Here is a 16,656-nt window from a genome sequence, read left to right as displayed (position 1 = left end):
GACTTTTATACAGGAGTTCTCTTTGAAGAATGACCTCTCAATATTCTAATGACTCTATTACCTGCATTTATAAGGAAGTTGAGCTGAATTTCTCATTACACCTGCAAGTGTATGTGGCAATGTTCTAGGAGGACCAGAGATAGGGCTCTGAAGGAATGTGTTCATGTCATGAAGGACTGTATTGTAATTCATATGCACAAGGGGTAAGAGTTAATTATGCAAGAACACTTCGGCATTTCTTGCCTCTTGAGTGCTTCACTTTGCAACCTGAATGCTCTTTTAGTATGTCTTTCTGTGTGAAATTTAATTTACACAATTTTTGTCATCTAGCAAATATAAAGAAAGAATCCACTTTGTCTATATAGTCTTTTGTCTCCTACCTGGGTAACCTCCCTTGTGTACTTTACTTATATGTGATAAATGGCAGAGCCACATGTTACTTTTTTTCCTGCATCTTTAACTGACTGGCATGTATTCTGCCAACTATTCCATCTTTCCTAGGGGCTACCTCTAAAATTCCAAACATTTGAACAACTTCAAACTGCACTTTTTTTTTTTTTTGAAAAACAACCTGCCAGAGAGATGATTTTTTTGGTGGTGGTGGTCTTTTTGACCTTGCAAAGAAATGTCATTGGTCTGAAGTGCAGGTTGTGCAATATGCACTTTTGCACCAATGACAGATTGTAAAGTCTGCTATCTCATAACCCAGGAGGGCTAGAAATGAGAGTTTTATACCACTGGAAAGGGAAGAGTCTGAGCTTTCTGCTTGTGTTCCATTGGGAAGTTCCAAGATCAGACTTTACAGTGATGATAGTAGAGCTACTTCAGGAAACTTTCAGCTACATCTAAAAACTTTAGTTGGTTTTTGCCCTTGATGTCCATGCTCTTGGGCTTGTGGTACCAAGAAAGTCTGGAGGGGGGAAAAATAGTAACTCTTGAACCCAAATCATTTGTACTATAGTAGTTCTGTAACACACAGCATAAAGAGAACACTCAGATAATGGTGTGTTAGAAGGGTTTTGTCCAAGAATATCCTGCATAAGTCGCTCAGGACTTATGCTGATAGAACCTTCCATATTACACTACCAGGTATTTGAGATAGAGGTGCTCAAAATGGAAAAATCTCTTGTGAGAAATGACATCTTCAAGTTGTTTCCATCTTGCAGAGTTTGAAATGGAACAACATTTAGCTTTTTTGAAATTCTGTGCAAAATATATTTTGAAAAATGTATAACTTTTTCCCCATCATCCCCCTTTTTCCCTTTTTGTCACTGCGTGCAATAAAATGAATGATGTCCAGGTGTATGATGTAATGATGTTACCTTGATTGACTCATTTTTCCTTTGCCATTTTAACTTTTCAAGACTTCTGAGACTCTCCAAGTTAGTGGCAAAGTTAGTTTCATTTTTGCTTTTGCCATTCTGTAACTCTTCCAAAATTGAAGAAGTTCTGAAATTTAGCAAAAAAAAAAAGTGAAAACAAACCCGAGGCAACACACAGTGGCAGAAGGGAATTAGGAAGTAAAAAAGGAGGAAAAAGCAGGAGAGAAACAAAAAATTAAACTTTGAAATTTGAAATATCAATCTTCAGTTTTGACAAAGAGCTTAGGATTTTCAAAGGCTTTTCTGAAAATTTTCAGGTTTTTTGGGGGCAGGGAAAGGGACTTTATTGAATGGTTTGAATGAAAAATTTCAACCAGCTCTAGAATAGAGAACTTTTTTAATTTTGTTCCTCATTTCAGTCTGAGCTGTGGCTAGGTAGTGAAGTGTTCTCTGTGCACGCCCTTTAGGTGATGTCACACAACAAAGAACGACGGTCAAAGCGGGATGAGAAACTGGATAAGAAATCTCAGGCCATGGAGGAACTGAAAGCAGAGAGAGAGAAAAGGAAGAACAGAACAGGTGAATATGAACATTTGTTGTCGACCTGCAAAGAACCTAATTTGGAGTGTTTGCTAATCATGTAATATGGCTATAACAGGTAATGCTGGGGCATTAGTCTCTAAACTGGTGTCAATATAAAAAACTCAGTTAAGTGGGTTGATTTGGTTTTGAAACTAATGCTGGTGGTCTTGTGCCCCATTTCCTCCTTGTGTGCCCCCAGTTCTTGATTTGGGCAGAGTTTTCCTGAACCCACTTCTCCCTATAGTGCTGCCTCCACCATTTTAAAAGCCAGTACATTTGTTCTTTAGTGGCCTACTGTACTGATTCTAAACCCTGTAATATCTCCAAAACTGTGTGGTTTTTAATTTAAAAAAAAAATCTTCAATACAGTTTCATGTAAACTTAGCCCAAAATCCTTAAGCTCTCACATTCCACCCCTAACATGCTCCAATTTTGACCTTTTTTCACTCCAGAACTGCCATTTCCATGTTCTCTCTTTCCTTGGTCTTTTGACTGAAATTGCAAACAAAGGTGCCAGTTGGCGGTGGTGGCTTGTGAGACATGTATATGTATTCACTGGGGAGTGGACTGAAACCACCAAATAATTTGACACAGTCTGTTGAATCGTGAGCACATGGCAACATTTCATTCCTGCCAGCTTGAGATATAGTTCAAGTGACTACCTCGAGATGAAAGGTTCCATTACTAATCCCCTAAACCACCCAGATTCTGTTAATTTCTTAGTAATGTTTTGTCTATGGCCATCTGTTTCTATACATGTAAACCGAACACATTTTGTTCATTCCACCACATGCCCCAGGCTTCTTGTTGCAGATTACAGTTGCGACACCGTCTTTTGGCCTTCCTTGGTCCTTGGCTAGAATGGTTAAAAAGGTCTGATACCTTCAGGGTTTGTGCCTTTTCTTCCAAAAGTTGGTGTCCTGAGCAGATAGACTGGCAAGGTAGTGATAAGCTCAAGTATGTGTATGTGAATCCTGTTTCCTTATCACGTTGCTATTCCCCACCAAGTGTTTCAAATGAGCACAGTTGAGATTTAGGAAACTTTTGCATACTCCTGTTTGTCTGTTTCAAACAGTATACCTACAGTGACTAACTGAATGCTTAGGTGTAAGTGTAACTGCATGCTATGAAGTGGTTTCCAGCTTGTGAGCACATAATTATCTGGTTATCCTGTCTCTTACAGCCTGAGGGTTACATGTGCAAGGAGTAGCTTTCAGCAAAAATAAAGGCTCAATTATTTCTTTTTTCAGCTGAGTTGCTTGCAAAAAAACAGCCATTAAAAACTAGTGAAGTATACTCAGACGATGAAGAGGAAGAGGAAGATGATAAGTCTAGTGAGAAGAGTGATCGCACGTCCAGATCATCCTCATCTGATGAGGAGGAAGAGTAAGTATTGAGCACAGGTTATAGAAAACTGCTGTTCTGTGTATGTGTTTAAAATACCTGTCCATGTTTTGGTACAGAGGATTAAGTGGGGGCAATTTGGTGCATCAGAGGTGGCAATGTCATTTGCAGGCTTCTATATGCAGGTAGATTTGGGATTTATTTGCATTCCCTCTTATAGTCCAGCTTCCCACCACTGGATCAGCAGCTAGGATTTAAGACTCTTTTGGCCCAAGTGTGTTCTTTCCTGTTGTCTTCAGTGATTGGAAGGTGAGGTAATTCTTGCTTGTTGGCACCAGAGTTTGCACTTGAACCTTGAGGGCTAAGCCAGTTGGGGAAACATTTTGAAATAGCCCCAGTTGTGTTGAAAAATTGAAGCTACACACTTGCATTGTGAAAAACGTTGAGTATAAAGTGGCTGGTTGAGGAGCCTCATAATGATGGGATAAGAAGCCTACATTACTGTTCAAATTGTGCCCATATTTTTAGTGACTGAAATTTACTACCATTGATTTGTGATTTGGTGACCTTGAGCCAAGGATTAAATTGCCCTGGAGACTAAAGTACTTGCACCCTGAAGAACATGGCTCATAGTTGAGAAGTGTAAGGGAAACTACTGCCCATGCTGTACCTGTCCTATGTATAGAGGGCTTTGGTCTCCAGGGCTTTCCATTGGACACCTCTCATGAGCACTAAATTCACATAGCTACACTGTTCCATCCTGACAAATTGAATTCCTTTACAAATGTTTCAGTTAGTTAGCATTTGGTGGTCCACACCTTATCTAAAGCCCCTTTGTTTGGTGCTAATAGATTTATATTCCTTTTGTCTTCCTTGTCTTTTCCAAACCAGAAAAGAAGAAATTCCTCCCAAATCCCAGCCAGTCTCCTTACCTGAAGAACTGAATCGGGTACGGTTATCTCGGCATAAGCTGGAGCGTTGGTGTCATATGCCTTTCTTTGCCAAGACAGTCACCGGCTGCTTTGTGCGTATTGGCATTGGGAACCACAACAGTAAACCTGTCTATCGGGTAAGTTTGTCTTCCAGGGATTTGATTCCCATTTGGTAGCAGTATTCACAGCTACCGTTATTTGTCTGGTATCTCACGAGAAAGTGCCCATAATTTATTGGGTGATTACAAGTAAACAATTCTTCATTATGTACTGCGGAGCCTGTTGCTGTTAGAGTAGTGGAGACGGCTGTATTTTTTTTAAAAAGTTGAGGGGGGAAAGGTGACCAAATAGGGAGCCGCAGCTTACTGATTTCTAAATCCAATGCGATAAATTGGGGCCATACTAAAACAATATTGAAAACCTAGTCTTCCAACCCTAACTGATGCTGCTCTGCTTCTCTATATTCTGTATTGAAAATTAGTTTTTGAGTTGTTGCTGTGACCAAGTAAGGATCAGTATGATTCCCGCTTCCTGTAATTTGTGGTCACTCCCATAAATTCTTACCGCTTCGTCTCTTGAGAAATCAAAGTATGCATTACGGTATCAGACATTTCCACTTTGCCTGTGCTCTTCAGAAAAGAGGGTAATTGGGGAAATGATGCTTTGCTGCTTCAAAACTGATAGTGAATTTGAGGACGTTGGTAAAGGATTTAACACCAGCTATGCTCTACAGTGAAGACAAGATAGTGCTGTCAAACTGGGTTTTTGAACTGATGAGAGAGACCATAGATCCATTTTTTCTCCTGTGCTAATTTATTTTATTTTACACAATCTGACACATCTGACTATCCTTGGGGAGATAATTTAATCATTTAATTGCTGTTCATCACAGTGACTACATGAAAGAATATGGCAGCATCCTCTGAAGTTCCAATCAAAAACTGGTACTTCAGAGTGATTGTGCTAATACATGGGGCAGAGCTGAAGGTGTATTTTATTTCCTCCCTATACCAGATACAGCTGTTTTACTGTAGGATTATATACATCATGCTACTGGGGAAGAATTGAGACCACTTAAACGCCATACCTATTTCAGCTGGCATCATAAACTGCCAGCTAGTTGCTAGCTGAAGGTGAAGAACAAAACTATAGGAAGTAACTTGTATAATATCTGCTAACATAGCAGGGAGGAGTCTTCAGTGTAACTTTCTTTGCTCTAAATGATGATTTCTAGTTAGAATTATTAATCAGACTAAGCTTGGTCTCAAGCGGAGAGGACTTCGAAGTACGGAGAGTGTTCAGAAAATGTCATGAACTTAGTCCTCAGTCTGTTCTCCTGCACATCTTTTTTTAATGGTCTAGGTTGCTGAAATAACTGGTGTTGTAGAAACTGCAAAGGTTTACCAGCTTGGGGGTACCAGGACAAACAAAGGACTACAGTTACGGTAAGGTGATAAAATTACTCTATCAATTGGTACATTGCCCTCTTATGGGATGGAATGTTTCCTGTGTGATATGGAGACAAGAGCCATAAAGCAGATTGCTTGTCAGAACGCTCTTCCCCCTTAAATAGGGAGGTGGTAAATAGCTCACAAAATGGCCACTTCCTTCCCTTGCTGTCCAAGAAATTCATCTGGAGACTGCCAGAGCGGAGGTCTGCATATTCCTGCTGTGCGATGTCAGCCATCTGTATTTCTTCTTCCTCTTCACCACCTCCAGACAGGGCAATGGGAAAATGTATCTTCCTATGGCAGAGGTAGAACAGGGATCGGCACACAGTGCTGCTTAAACACCAGATGGTGGACAGGGTGACATATCAAATCTCTCTCTCGGGTACCTATATGGACCCCATTAAAGATTGTGAGGCACTCAGCATGGTAATACATTGATCCTCACAACATCCTGGTGAGGTACAAAAATGAGACACCTGCTTTCTTAATTCTCACAGATGTTTGGAGACTGCATATTGGTGCAGGTTTGCAATAACTTGATAAACTCTCTGAAAGAGCCTTATTAATCATTAACACTTTGATGGCTGGTAATAGCCTCTGCTTCCTAGTTTAAGGAGAGAAATCCTTACTGTAAGCCTTAGAGTCTAAGGGAATGTTTCATCAGGGCAGCTAACTTCCTCAGGCAGTAGGGATTCCCTGGTAATCTGAGAGCCATGTGAGATGCTCATCAGAAATAGAATGCTGACTGGCTGATGGTGAGAACTTTTGATACTGTTTAGAAACTAGAAGGAGGACTCCTTCTCTTAGTGTTAAGGACAGTATAATTTAGTCATCTTTGAGTAGTGTCCCTGTGGGTGCTTGTGTCCAGCCCAGCTGATCAGAAAACTTTTGGTAGAAGTGTCCATTCAGCTTGCACATGTGCTGTCCCCCCCTCGTGCTCTGCCATGAGGCTAACCAGTGTGCACAGGTGAACAACCCCCCCCCCCCCCCCCCCCCCCCCCCCCCCCCACCCCCCCCCCCCACCCCGCCCAGTTCCTTCTCAACCGCCTCTGGCTAGAGACTGAGCTGTTAACAATACGGTGAACAGACTGCTAATCTCTTGCTTAGCACTTCAGTAGTTTAGTTAATCCCTTTCTGAGTTGTAGAGCTATCTTTATTTTCTCTTTCTTTAAAAATAACAAAAAAACAACCTTTGCCCCAGCATGGGAGTGTGCCCACTTCACTGGGCTTTGAGAGGTGCCTCACATGCAAGGAGGCCATCACTGTAGTGGATAAACATTCCCACTGCATCTGTTGCCTTAGGGAAAGCCACATTTCCCAAAACTATAGTCTCTGCCAACAACTCAAGTCCAGATCTCTGAAGGACTGAGAGCTGAGACTAAAACTCCTCATGGAGGCAGCTCTTCAGCCATCCCTGGACCCATGCCAGGAGTCACCCAGATGGTGCGAATCTTCCCCACAGCCCTTGACATCTAAGGACTATGTGTCAAAGAAAATAGCCACGGACCCCTCATGTAAGGCTTCAAAAAAGAGAACCGTGAGTCCTAAGCTAGCTGGGAAAGATCATCATTTGGTATCGTAGGTACTGAGTTTACTAGTTTAAACACAGTAGCCAGACTCACTAGGGTCTGAAGTGGCAGGTATTGTTGTGCTGAAAGACCTGATGGGCACCGAAGCAACAGTACTGACAGATAAAGGCAAGGACAGAGACTGCACCACCACTAAGAAGACCCTGCCAATACAAGCTTTGCCATTGGCACTGTCAACAGCAAGCCATCCAGCCTCAGAGCGCTTAGTACAGCCCAGATCACCGATCCCTTCAGTGCCATGGCCACCGACAATGACCATCAGCACCTAGGAGGTCGGCACAACAAGAATTCAGGCACTCTAAAACCTCATGGGGCTCCAGTACTGAGTTCACTTTGGGTGCAGGAATCTCGTGCTGTGTCACACATCTCCATTCTCCAGTGGTGAATCAGATAGTGAGCAGGAAGAGGTAGTCTCCCATCACTCTTCCCCCAGTCCTCATTGTGCCCTCTACCAACCTGGGCCCCCTCAGTCATACCTTCTGTCTGCTCCTCAACCACCTTGGTATGGCCAGCGTGGGAACCACTGGCCCTACTGGGATCCCTGGGTGGCATACAGACTCCAAGCCTCTCAATCATCTGGCCTGCTGTGAGCCTTTGAGATGCTTTCCCTCAGCCACAGTATCCAGAGCCTCTGAACCTCCAGAGGAGATTATGGAGGAACAGAAGGGTGGATTTGAGGAGGAAGTCACACCCACAGACTCACATCTTTTCTTCCTATCCAGATGAGGTAGTGATGCCCCTTCTATTATCCCTAGACTATGATTTCAGGCTCTTTCGAGATCTAGCTAAATGAGTGGCAAACGCATAACAGGTTCCTCTTGAAGAAGTAAAAGACACCCATCACAAACTCCTGGACATCTTGCACTCCTCCTCTTCCTCCAGAATAGCCCTCCCCATCAAAGAGGCCCTTCTTGACCCAGCCCAACTTATGTGGCAAACCCCGGCATGAGTCATGCCTACCTGCAAACAGGCCAATAAGAAATATGTCCCAGCTAAGGATATGGAATTTCTTTTGTTCCCACCCCTTCCCCCGCAATTATCATTTTGGATTGAATGAACTCCCAAGGTTGCCAACACCATGTGAAGCCCACCCCCAGCGACAGGGATTGGAAGTGCTTTGACCTATTTGGGAGAAAGGCCTATTCATCTGCCACACTGCAATTCAGAATTGCCAACTATCAAGCTCTGACTGCAAAATACGACTACGACAATTACACCAGCTTAATGCATTTATTGATCAGCTCCCGGAGTCACATCGGGAACAGTTTTGAGCCATTGTTAGTGAAGGACAACTGGTGGCAATGCCCGTCTGCCATGTACATTGGCCAAACTGGACAGTCTCTACGCAAAAGAATAAATGGACATAAATCTGACATCAGGAATTATAACATTCAAAACCCAGTAGGAGAATACTTCAGTCTCTCTGGTCACTCAATAACAGACCTCGAAGTGGCAATTCTTCAACAAAAAAATCTCAAAAACTGACTCCAACGTGAAACTACAGAACTGGAATTAATTTGCAAACTGGACACCATCAAATTAGGCCTGAATAAAGACTGGGAGTGGTTGGGTCATTTCAAAACCTAATTTCCCCCTACTGTTACTCACACCTTCTTGTCAACTGTTTGAAATGGGCCAGTCTCATTACCACTACAAAAGTGATTTTTCCTCCCTTGGTATCCTACTGTTAATTGAATTCTCATTAGACTGACCTTCCACTTGGTAAGCCAACTCCCATCTTTTCATGTGCTGTGTATTTATACCTGCTACTGTATTTTCCACTCCATGCATCTGATGAAAGCTTATGCCCAAATAAATTTGTTAGTCTCTAAGGTGCCACAAGGACTCCTCATTGTTTTTGCTGATACAGACTGACACAGCTACCACTCTGAAACCTGGTGGCCAAGAGAGCGCTACAATCAGCGCTTGATGCAGCTGACACAGCAGCCGGTCCATCTCTACAGTGGTGGTTATGCGGCGAGTGTCCTGGTTGCACCTGTCTGGCTTCCCTAAAGAAGTACAGACTACAGTAGAGGACCTCCCCTTTGTAGGGCACCAAATTGTTTGCCATGAAGACTGATGCATCCCTCCATACACTCAAAGACTCAAGGGTCGCTCTCCAGTCATTAGGGATTTATACACCTGGACAAAAAAGAAAATGTAGTCCGCAACCACAACATAAATCCTGCACACCACATTTTGCAACTCAATGCTATTATGAGCCACAAAAGAAAAAATCCAGATTTTCCATATGTAAACTGTCAGATTCCCAGTCTTCCTCATCACAATCATCCACATCAGATGTCTACACAGGGATCCCCTTCTTGCACACTTGCTCATCACTTCGCCTCACCACCAGTGCACCCCTCATAGGGTGGGGTGCACATCTCAACAATCTTACGACACAGGGCAAGTGGTCATCCACAGAGACATCTCTTCACATCAACCTCCTCGAACTCAGCATGGTTAAGAATTCCTGCACCCACTTCTTTCCAGTAATCAAGGGTACACACACTCGGGACTTGACACAGCATGCATGTACTACATAAATCACCAGGGAGGCGCCAGATCGCTCTCCCTTTGTGTGGGTTATGGAACTGGTGTGTTTCCCACATTGTCACCATATCAGCGACCTATCTTCCAGGAGTATAAAACATGAAAGTAGGCTATTTCAGACACAAGTTCCCATGCAACCATGAATGGGGGATAAACTCAGCAGTGCTACACAACATATTCAGATGGTGGAGGACACCAACTGTAGACCTGTTCGCAACTTACCTGAACAAAAAATGTCGAGGCTGCGGGGCAGAAATAGGACAGTACTCCTTAGGGGATACTCTTCTTCTTCCATGGGACAAGGACCTTCTCTACACCTTCCCCCCATTCCCTCTATTGCTGAAAGTCCTCTTAAAAATAAAAAGAGAGCAAACATCATACTGATTGCTCCCTCCTGAGATAGACGTGGTACCCTTACCTGTCATAATTGGCGACATGCCTGCTGATATCTCTCTAACCTGCTCCATACCTCCTCTCGCAGAATGAAGGATGCACTCTCTATCCCAGCCTGTAGATACTGACTCGAGGCCTGGCTCCTTCATGGTTCCAGCACATAGAAAGATCCTGCTCTGAGGAGGTACAGGGTGTGTTACTACGCAGTAGAAAATCTGCTACACATTGTATTTTACCTGCAGAAGTGGACCATGTTTTAAGTTTGGTGTAATTCCAGACAAATTTCCCTGACATCTGCTACTCTCCCAGTGGTCTTAGATGATATACTGACTCTCAAGAAATCAGGACTATCTCTTAGTTCACTCAAAGTTCACCTAGCTGCCATCGCAGCTTTCCATCAACAAATAGGAGGGATGCTCAGTGCTCTCATACCCAACCACAAATCAGTTCCTCAAGGGTATAGTAAACCTTTTCCCCCAACCCAGACATCCTATCCCAACATGGGCCCTAAATTTAATACTAAAGAGCCTGACTAGGCAGCCCTTTGAACCCATGGCTACTTGTTTGCTCACATACCAGTCTATGAAGACAGCCTTCTTGTTGGTGATCACATCAGTGAGAAGAATAGGGGAAATAGTGGCACTGATAGCACCCCCCCTCCCTTATACAATATTTTTTCAGGACAGGCTTACTCTTACACTACACCTCATCTTTTCACATAAACCAACTGATTCATCTGACCTTTTACCCTAAGCCTCACCATGATAACAGGGAGGCTGTACTGCACACACTAGATATTAGAAGAGCCCTGGCCTTTTACCTGGACAGGATGAAGGCCTTTAGGAGATCTCCTAAGCTTTTCCTTTCTATTGCACAAAGGTTTAAAGGCACCGCGATATCATCCTAGAGACTCTCCAAATGGAACTTGAACTGTATCAAACACTGCTATCAGTTCATAACGTAGTACCTCCATCTGGAATCCACGCACAATCCACGAGATTGGGTTCCTCCTCTGTTACCTTCCTCAGGCATGTCCCTATTTCTGAAATCTGCAGGGCAGCAACCCCTGCGTCTGAGCATACCTTTGCAGAATGCTATGCGATTACCAGGGGCTCTGCTTCTGATGCTGTCTTTGCTTCCACAGCATTGTCATTCATAGCAGACTCGATGTTGAAGCCCCAGCCTCCCACTGGGGATACTGCATGGGAGTCACCTGCGGTGGAGCACCCATAGGGACACTACTCAGAGGAAGTTACTCATGTTGTGCAGTAACGATGATTCTTTGAGATTTGTGTCCCTGTGGATGCTCCAATACAGGTGAACATGTGTCCTTGTGCTGCTGCTGAACTAACCAGCTGATGAAGTGCTGTGAATTAACCAGCACATGCAGGCGGTTGACCCCCTCCCCCCCCGCACCCCCAGATCCTTCTCTACTGCAGAGTACTTGACAAGAACTCTGAAGTAGAGGGGAGGAGGGTAGGTTGTGGAGCACCCATAGGGGGACACATCTCGAAGAACCATCACTACTGTACAAGGTGAGTAACTTCCTTTTATCAAATGTCACTGTTCAAAACTAAGGTAGTGGAGGAGAATCCTATTTATTAGTGGGTAGTGCCATATGCTGTCAAGGTTTGGGGGAGAGATGGGTGTTCTTGTGCCTTTGGATGGAACTAGTGCCACCATATAATATGCCTGGATATCGTCAGCTTCATGCTCCTTAGAAACTGGCTACTAAGTAGTAATGCAATGTAAAGGCATGGGCAGTCCCTCCATGCCCCGTTTAGCTATTGTGGCACTGCAAGTATGCCCCACCTTAATTTTCACAGTTCAGGGCACACTTCCCTTCAGTGGTTCAGCAAGGACACTGACTCTCGGCTTCCAGCTCCTAGTCATTGCCTTTCTGGGTGGAGACCCATGTCTCTTCCCTTGTGATCAGGGTATTCGCAGGCTGCACAGTTCCCTGCTTTCCCTGTTTATTTCCCAGCCAAGACAGTCTGCCAAAACAGACCTGTTTTGCTCTCTCTTCAGAGATGGATAAAGAGTATAATTGCTATAGATATGTTACCACACAGTTCTTTCTAAGCAAGCCTACTTTATACGTTACAGAGAAAATAATAAAAGAATCTCCATGCACACTAATAAGCTTACCAGGAACCCCAGTCCCAACATGGATTCTGCCAGGATAAGTCCTTTAACCCCCCACTCTAGGGGAGTCCTTGTGTTTAACAGTTTACCACAGCTCCCACTCAGAACAAGCACCCAGTCCTATGGGGCCTTAATAGACCAAATCCTTCCAGCCCTCCCTGAAGGATTGGGACCCTCCATGTATCAGAGGTCCTGTCCATTGGCTGGATCAGGAAGAAGGCCCTGAGTCCATCTAAACCCAAGTTATTTATCAAAGTATTTTCTTTGTCTGTTAGTCACTGAAGAATCTAGTTTGAACTAGAATATGTATCTCCTGGGGGGGCGGGGGCGGGCTGGGGAGGAGAGGGATGGCCTGGCTCTTCCAAGGCTGCTGATGGAGGAAGTTCATTTAGCATCCTCCCTCCTGCTTGAGAAAGTACACAGTTGCATTTTTAATACAATTTACCCAAAAGTATTAACCCTATTTAAGTGAGGTTTAACTTTATTGAATTAAGTTTTTATCTTAATTCCATTAGGCTTGTTCACAACATATTAAAGGATGTTGTCAGTCAGTCTCATTAATTTCCCAAGGTAGAGTCACTTAAACAGCTCAGGGCAGGGAGAAACAACACACATTGACCAAATGCCACCTCCCCTCTTAATATGGTTACAGGACAGGAATCATTACAACAAACAGTTCATGAGGGCCCTGCTTCAGAGCTCCCAAACAAGTCCACAAACCCAAATCTGAGAATCAGGTTAGGCTTTTCTCCTGGTCTCTGAGAGAAACCACCACCCACTGCAGCCTGTCTGGCGTCTCCTTCCCTCAACTTATTGGTCATGTGTTTAAATAGCCCAGCCCCCAGGCCTCCTTGATTATCCCCAGGCTGTAGGATAGTATGCTTCCCCCCCCCCCCCCCCCACCATACAGTTTTTCACATGCAGACTGGAACAGGACTGACCCACTGGAGTGTGTGTGCAGGAATTTTGGGATGGAGGTAGACACCTAGTGAACACAATTAGAGCAGCCTAAATTGTCACTTAACTGGCTAGAGTACATTGAACCTTTTGTCTTTCTTTGTAGACCCAAGTCATTGCCCTGTATCCAGCAGATGGGCACGTTGCTGTATTGGTTGGCATAAGTTTTCCAGTAACTTTTTTTTCTTCTTGTTGCAGGCATGGCAGTGACCAGCGTGTGTTTCGTCTGGAGTTTGTCTCAAATCAGGAATTTACTGAAAGTGAGTTCATGAAGTGGAAGGAAGCGGTGAGTTTGCCCGAATTTTTCCTCTTCGCAGCAGCTCTCTGCCAGGGATATTCTGATGAGTGGAGAATGATCTTGACACCTTCTGTTTTTGTATCTAGATGTTCTCTGCTGGGATGCAGTTGCCTACACTAGATGAGATAAACAAGAAGGAAGTGTCCATCAAAGAAGCCCTCAACTACAAATTTAATGACCAAGACATTGAGGAGGTAAACAAAATGACTGTACTTTGAGATGGGGCCCTGTAAGTAAGGTCTCCTAGAGTGACACTAGGGCAGTGCTCAAAAGGAGCAGAAACTCACAAGAGCAGAGCTCTGGAGCTTGTGAAGTCAGACATGCTTGGTTTCACTGTGGTGAGGGTGAGTGGGAAAGGTGCAAGTAATAAAATTAAGTGGAATAAATGAAAGAGATGGAAAGAATAGTTTAGGGTCTAAGTAGGCCTGATTTTTAATGCCCGCTCCTACTTTATTATATCCTCTCTGTGTTCTGTGCCCCATCTCAGGCTTATGCTGCAGCCTTGCAAAGAGTTCCTTCACTTAGTTACACCTTCTCTGAGCAGAGTAAAATAGTACGGAGTCCTAAGTAGTTATTAGCATTACAGTTAAAGTTAAAGTTGGCTATTATAAATTTCTTCAGCTCTTTACTAGCTCAGTATTTACTAAGTGTAATTTGGTGTCATTAGTCTATTATAGGCCATATATACAGTAAAAGGTTGTAACTTGTTAGTTTGTGTTTTGGTAGAGTAACGAATGCAGAGGTCAGATACAGCTGAAAAAAAAATTCTGTAGAAGTAAATATCGTCTTACGTTTAACGGTACTGGTTGGCCTGTCACTTGTAGCTCCTCCAGATATTATAAAATGTATATATTGTTATAACTTCTCTGTTCTGATTCTTTTGAAAGATTGTAAAAGAGAAAGAGAGGTTCCGAAAAGCCCCTCCCAACTATGCCATGAAGAAAACTCAGCTACTAAAGGAGAAGGTAAGAGATGATACTCCCCTACTTAGTGCAAAGCTCTTTTGATTGAAGAATCAAAGCTTATTTGGATGCTAGTTATAACCAAAGCACCACGTACTTTGCAGCAACTTGACTTAAATTCAACAGCAAATAGAACGCAGAGAACTGCTGGGTTCCAGAACATCTGGAGGCCAGTCAGAATCATTAAATTCCTTCACCACCAGAGGGCACTTGCCACCTGCTGATGAGGCACAACGGCCAGCAGCTGTCTCAGCTGTCCTTTCTTGTCCTCAGGGTGAGACACTCCTAGTTGATGGCTGTAGAAGCTCACTTTCTTTCCTCGTTGTTGCTACTATATACTCTGGAGAATTTGAAAATCGCTTGCCTATACTGGTTTTTCTACAGCCCGCTGTTCAAATTCCTATTGAAAGGAATGGATGGCTGAACCATTTACTGGCCATTATGGTTTCTTTCCATGCAGCTGTGTGATGTGAAGAGACTTGAATATTCAGAGCCTTGAGTGGCTTACTTGGTCATGTGCATAGCACAGGCCTAAAAGTCAAACAGTTTAAAATACCTTTGAAGAATAAAAATTGCCGTAGCTTCTCACACCAAGGAAAAATCTACACTTGGTTTTCTCGTTAAGTTTGATACTAGAAAATACAAACCCAAGAAAACAAGGGATTTAGCATCCTGTTAAGTTTGCTCTTGCACGCTTTGGACTGATTTAACTTTTTCGATAAACCATTATTTACTGAAATTCACTTATGCAGAGTTGTGGGTTGTGTGGTGGTGTATTTTCAGTTTTAGAGAGACAAGATGGGTGAGGTAATATCTTTTATAGGACCCTCTTCTGTTGGTGAGAGAGAAGCTTTTGAGTTTTGACCTTCTGAAAGGATGACAAAGGTGGTAGTGTATATCTCATTAAATGAGCAGTCTGATTAAACTTCCATTGCATTAACTAAACTAAAATTCACAATTGCAATAATAATCAGTCTTTTCCTGTACTGGGCAGGGGAAAGATGAGTTTTAATCAAACTATAGCAGCCTTCTGTATAGGAACAAAAAATGAGATCCTCTTATTCTGGTGGTAGAAGTAAGAACGGCACTGAAGTAAAACAGGCTAGATGACTCTAGGTCTATCCCTAATATCTGACTGGCCTTGTGGAGGAGAATTATGCCTAACAAATTACTGGTTGGTTGAAGGCTATGGCAGAAGACTTGGGGGACCAGGACAAGGCAAAACAGATTCAAGATCAGCTTAATGAACTGGAAGAAAGAGCAGAGGCCCTGGATCGCCAGCGGACAAAAAACATTTCTGCAATCAGGTAGGTACCTGAAGTTGACATTGTCCCTTTAAAGCACATCAATAAAAAGGCAACAGAAGAGAGAAACCAATTACAAAAAACATTTAGTGCTACTTGCAAGTTCTGGCATGTCTTTCCTGTACATATACTTATGACCTGAATACCTTGATTGCTAATTATGCTACTTATTCACTTGCTGTTTCTCTCCCTTGATCGTATGCACCAGAATCCATTTCCTGTTGTCAAAAATGAAAACTTTCTTCCCAACCATCTCAAATAAAGGGTTGTGTGCCAGAAAGTGATTGCCAGTGAGAGCAGTCACTTAAATAAAATGACTATTAAAAGCATATAGGAAAAAATTAGAAAGGCCAAGGCACAAAGTGCGATTAAACTAGCCAGGGACATAAAGGGTTACTTAGCCCTGGTAAGGCCTCAACTGGAGTACTTTGTCCAGTTCTGGGCACCACACTTTGGGAAAGATGTGGACAAATTGTAGAAATACAGAGGAGAGCAACAAAATGATGAAATGTCTAGTAAACATGACCTGTGAGCAAAGATTGGAAACACTAGATTTGTTTAATCTGGAGAAGAGAAGATTGGGGAGGGGGGGACAAAAGTCTTCAAGCACATAAAAGGTTGTTATAAAGAGGAGGGGATTGTTCTCCATATCTACAGGACAAGAAGCAATGGGCTTAAATTGCAGCAAGTGAGCTTTAGGTTAGACATTAGGGAAAACTTCTTAACTGCAAGGGTAGTTAAGCACTTGAACAAATTATCTAGGGAGGCTGTGGAATCTCCTTTGTAGGTTTTTAAGAACAGGTTAGACAAATACCTGTCAG

The 16,656-nt window shown here is 43.1% G+C and overlaps 1 protein-coding gene across 1 annotated transcript in view; it reads left to right on the top strand.

Moving 5' to 3' along the window:
* RTF1 (RTF1 homolog, Paf1/RNA polymerase II complex component) overlaps window positions 1-16,656 on the top strand; it is a 55,636-nt gene that overhangs the window by 29,260 nt on the left and 9,720 nt on the right. The window contains exons 6-13 of the mRNA XM_007055775.4: window positions 1,790-1,901; window positions 3,155-3,290; window positions 4,140-4,317; window positions 5,543-5,625; window positions 13,470-13,557; window positions 13,656-13,763; window positions 14,457-14,534; window positions 15,717-15,838. Of these exons, the coding sequence (XP_007055837.1) occupies window positions 1,790-1,901; window positions 3,155-3,290; window positions 4,140-4,317; window positions 5,543-5,625; window positions 13,470-13,557; window positions 13,656-13,763; window positions 14,457-14,534; window positions 15,717-15,838 (905 nt within the window). The remainder of the gene's footprint in view (window positions 1-1,789; window positions 1,902-3,154; window positions 3,291-4,139; window positions 4,318-5,542; window positions 5,626-13,469; window positions 13,558-13,655; window positions 13,764-14,456; window positions 14,535-15,716; window positions 15,839-16,656) is intronic.

This window comes from Chelonia mydas, chromosome 6 (assembly GCF_015237465.2).
Source record: "Chelonia mydas isolate rCheMyd1 chromosome 6, rCheMyd1.pri.v2, whole genome shotgun sequence".
In the NCBI taxonomy this organism is placed as follows: Eukaryota; Metazoa; Chordata; order Testudines; family Cheloniidae; genus Chelonia; species Chelonia mydas.
Note: the sequence above shows the minus strand (reverse complement) of the source record. Positions and strands in the feature narration are given on the sequence as shown.